This window comes from Artemia sp. Qi Xiang Cuo, chromosome 8 (assembly GCF_049724085.1).
Source record: "Artemia sp. Qi Xiang Cuo chromosome 8, ASM4972408v1, whole genome shotgun sequence".
Taxonomy (NCBI): Eukaryota; Metazoa; Arthropoda; class Branchiopoda; order Anostraca; family Artemiidae; genus Artemia; species Artemia sp. Qi Xiang Cuo.
Genome location: NC_142801.1, coordinates 49,380,881 through 49,382,496, shown reverse-complemented (window position 1 = coordinate 49,382,496; position 1,616 = coordinate 49,380,881). Strand labels below are relative to the sequence as shown.

At 42.0% G+C, this 1,616-nt stretch overlaps 1 protein-coding gene across 1 annotated transcript; it reads right to left on the bottom strand.

The window, feature by feature from the left end:
• Positions 1 to 551: 551 nt before the first annotated feature.
• On the bottom strand, positions 552 to 1,385 carry LOC148949509 (protein CFDP2-like). Its single transcript, XM_089092713.1, has one exon. The coding sequence runs from the start codon at positions 1,383 to 1,385 to the stop codon at positions 552 to 554; it is 834 nt and encodes a 277-aa protein (XP_088948839.1).
• Positions 1,386 to 1,616: the final 231 nt, after the last annotated feature.

Sequence of the window (1,616 nt, the reverse complement as noted above, 5' to 3'; positions counted from 1 at the left end):
TCGGTTGTTCTGCCTTTCTTAAAGAGCTTGACGATAACCCCTTTGTTCCAATCGGTGGGAATATTTTCAGATCCTCATATCAGAGAAATAACCTTGTGATGGGGCTCGAAAATGACTTCAGCTCCATACTTCAAGAGTTCAGGCTGTAAACCATCAACTCCTACAGCTTTGTCATTCTTAAGCTTATGTAATACTGTCAAGACTTCAAGCAGGCTTATAGGTTCTTCACTTATGTCAAGTTGGAGGAACGGTAGCTCAGTTGGAGAGGATACAGGGTTTGTAGGTGGTGTAAATTTTAGTACCTCATTGAAATATTCCTTCCATCTCTTATCAATGTCTTCCTTTTTTTGTAAGAAGTTGGCCAGCCTTACTTTCAATCGCAGGTGCCGGTTTTCTGAAGTCTCCAGTTATTTCCTTTGTGATACGATAGACTGTCAGAATGTCACCCTTACTGGCGGTTGATTCTACTTCAGCCGCCTTTGTCTCAAGAAAGAGCCGTTTATCAGCTTTGGTAGACTGCTTTACGGCCTTGTGGGCCTCCTTATAAAATCTTAATACTCGACAGTGGACTCACTCTCGCATGATTCCAACATGATTTTGGCTTCTTTTCGGTTATTCATAAGTTTCCACGATTTGTCGCTGATCCACTGCTCACTTTTCTTTTTTGCATACCCGATGTTTTCTTCGACGGTACCCCACACACATCGTCCAATAGACTCCCATCTCTTGTTTACTGTTCCAGTTGTGTCTTCAGTTGAAAGAATTGCAAACCTATTGGCAAGATTCACACAGTACGCTTGTCGAAGACTCTTGTCATGGAGCTTCCGGGCGTCAAAGGAATTGATAGGGTTTTTACATTTCTTCAAGGTCTTTAGCTTAAGTTTGAAACTGGTAATCACCAGTTGGTGGTCACAGTATGTATCTGCGCCACGGTAAGTTCGCACATTCTCCAGCAATCGTCTATGACGCTTTTTCACTAATATGTGGTCAATCTGGCTTCTTGTAACACCGTCAGGTGAAGTCCAAGTATATTTGTGTACTTCACAATGGGGGAACCATGATCCAATTACTACCAGGCTACAGCTGGCATACATATCAACTAGACGCACTCCATTAGCATTGATAACACTCAGGCCATTGCGGCCTAGCACATCAGGCGCAAAACTGTTATCCCTATCAACTTTTGCATTAAAGTCGCCACATACAACATACAACATACAACACAATACATCGTGCTCAGGTACTGTATTGAGTATGTCGTTCAAATCACTATAGAAACTGTCCTTCGTGTCTCCACCAGAATCGTTTGTGGGGGCATAGACTGCAACGACGGTAAGTTTAGATTGCCAGCTTTCAAAACGAGTCTTAAGAATGTTTTCATTCATTGGTACAAATTCCAACATCGGCTTCTTTGCTTGTTTATTGAGAACTACGGCAACTCCTGCTTCGCGCCTCTTCCCTTTTCCTGAGAAAAGGACTTAGTTATCAACATATATTGAACCAGAGCCAGTGAGCCTGGCTTCAGAAATAGCTGATATTTCAATCTTATATGATTGAAGAATTCTTGAGTGTAAAGCATACCATATATTAAATACAGCCTAACCTGAGTACCTCCC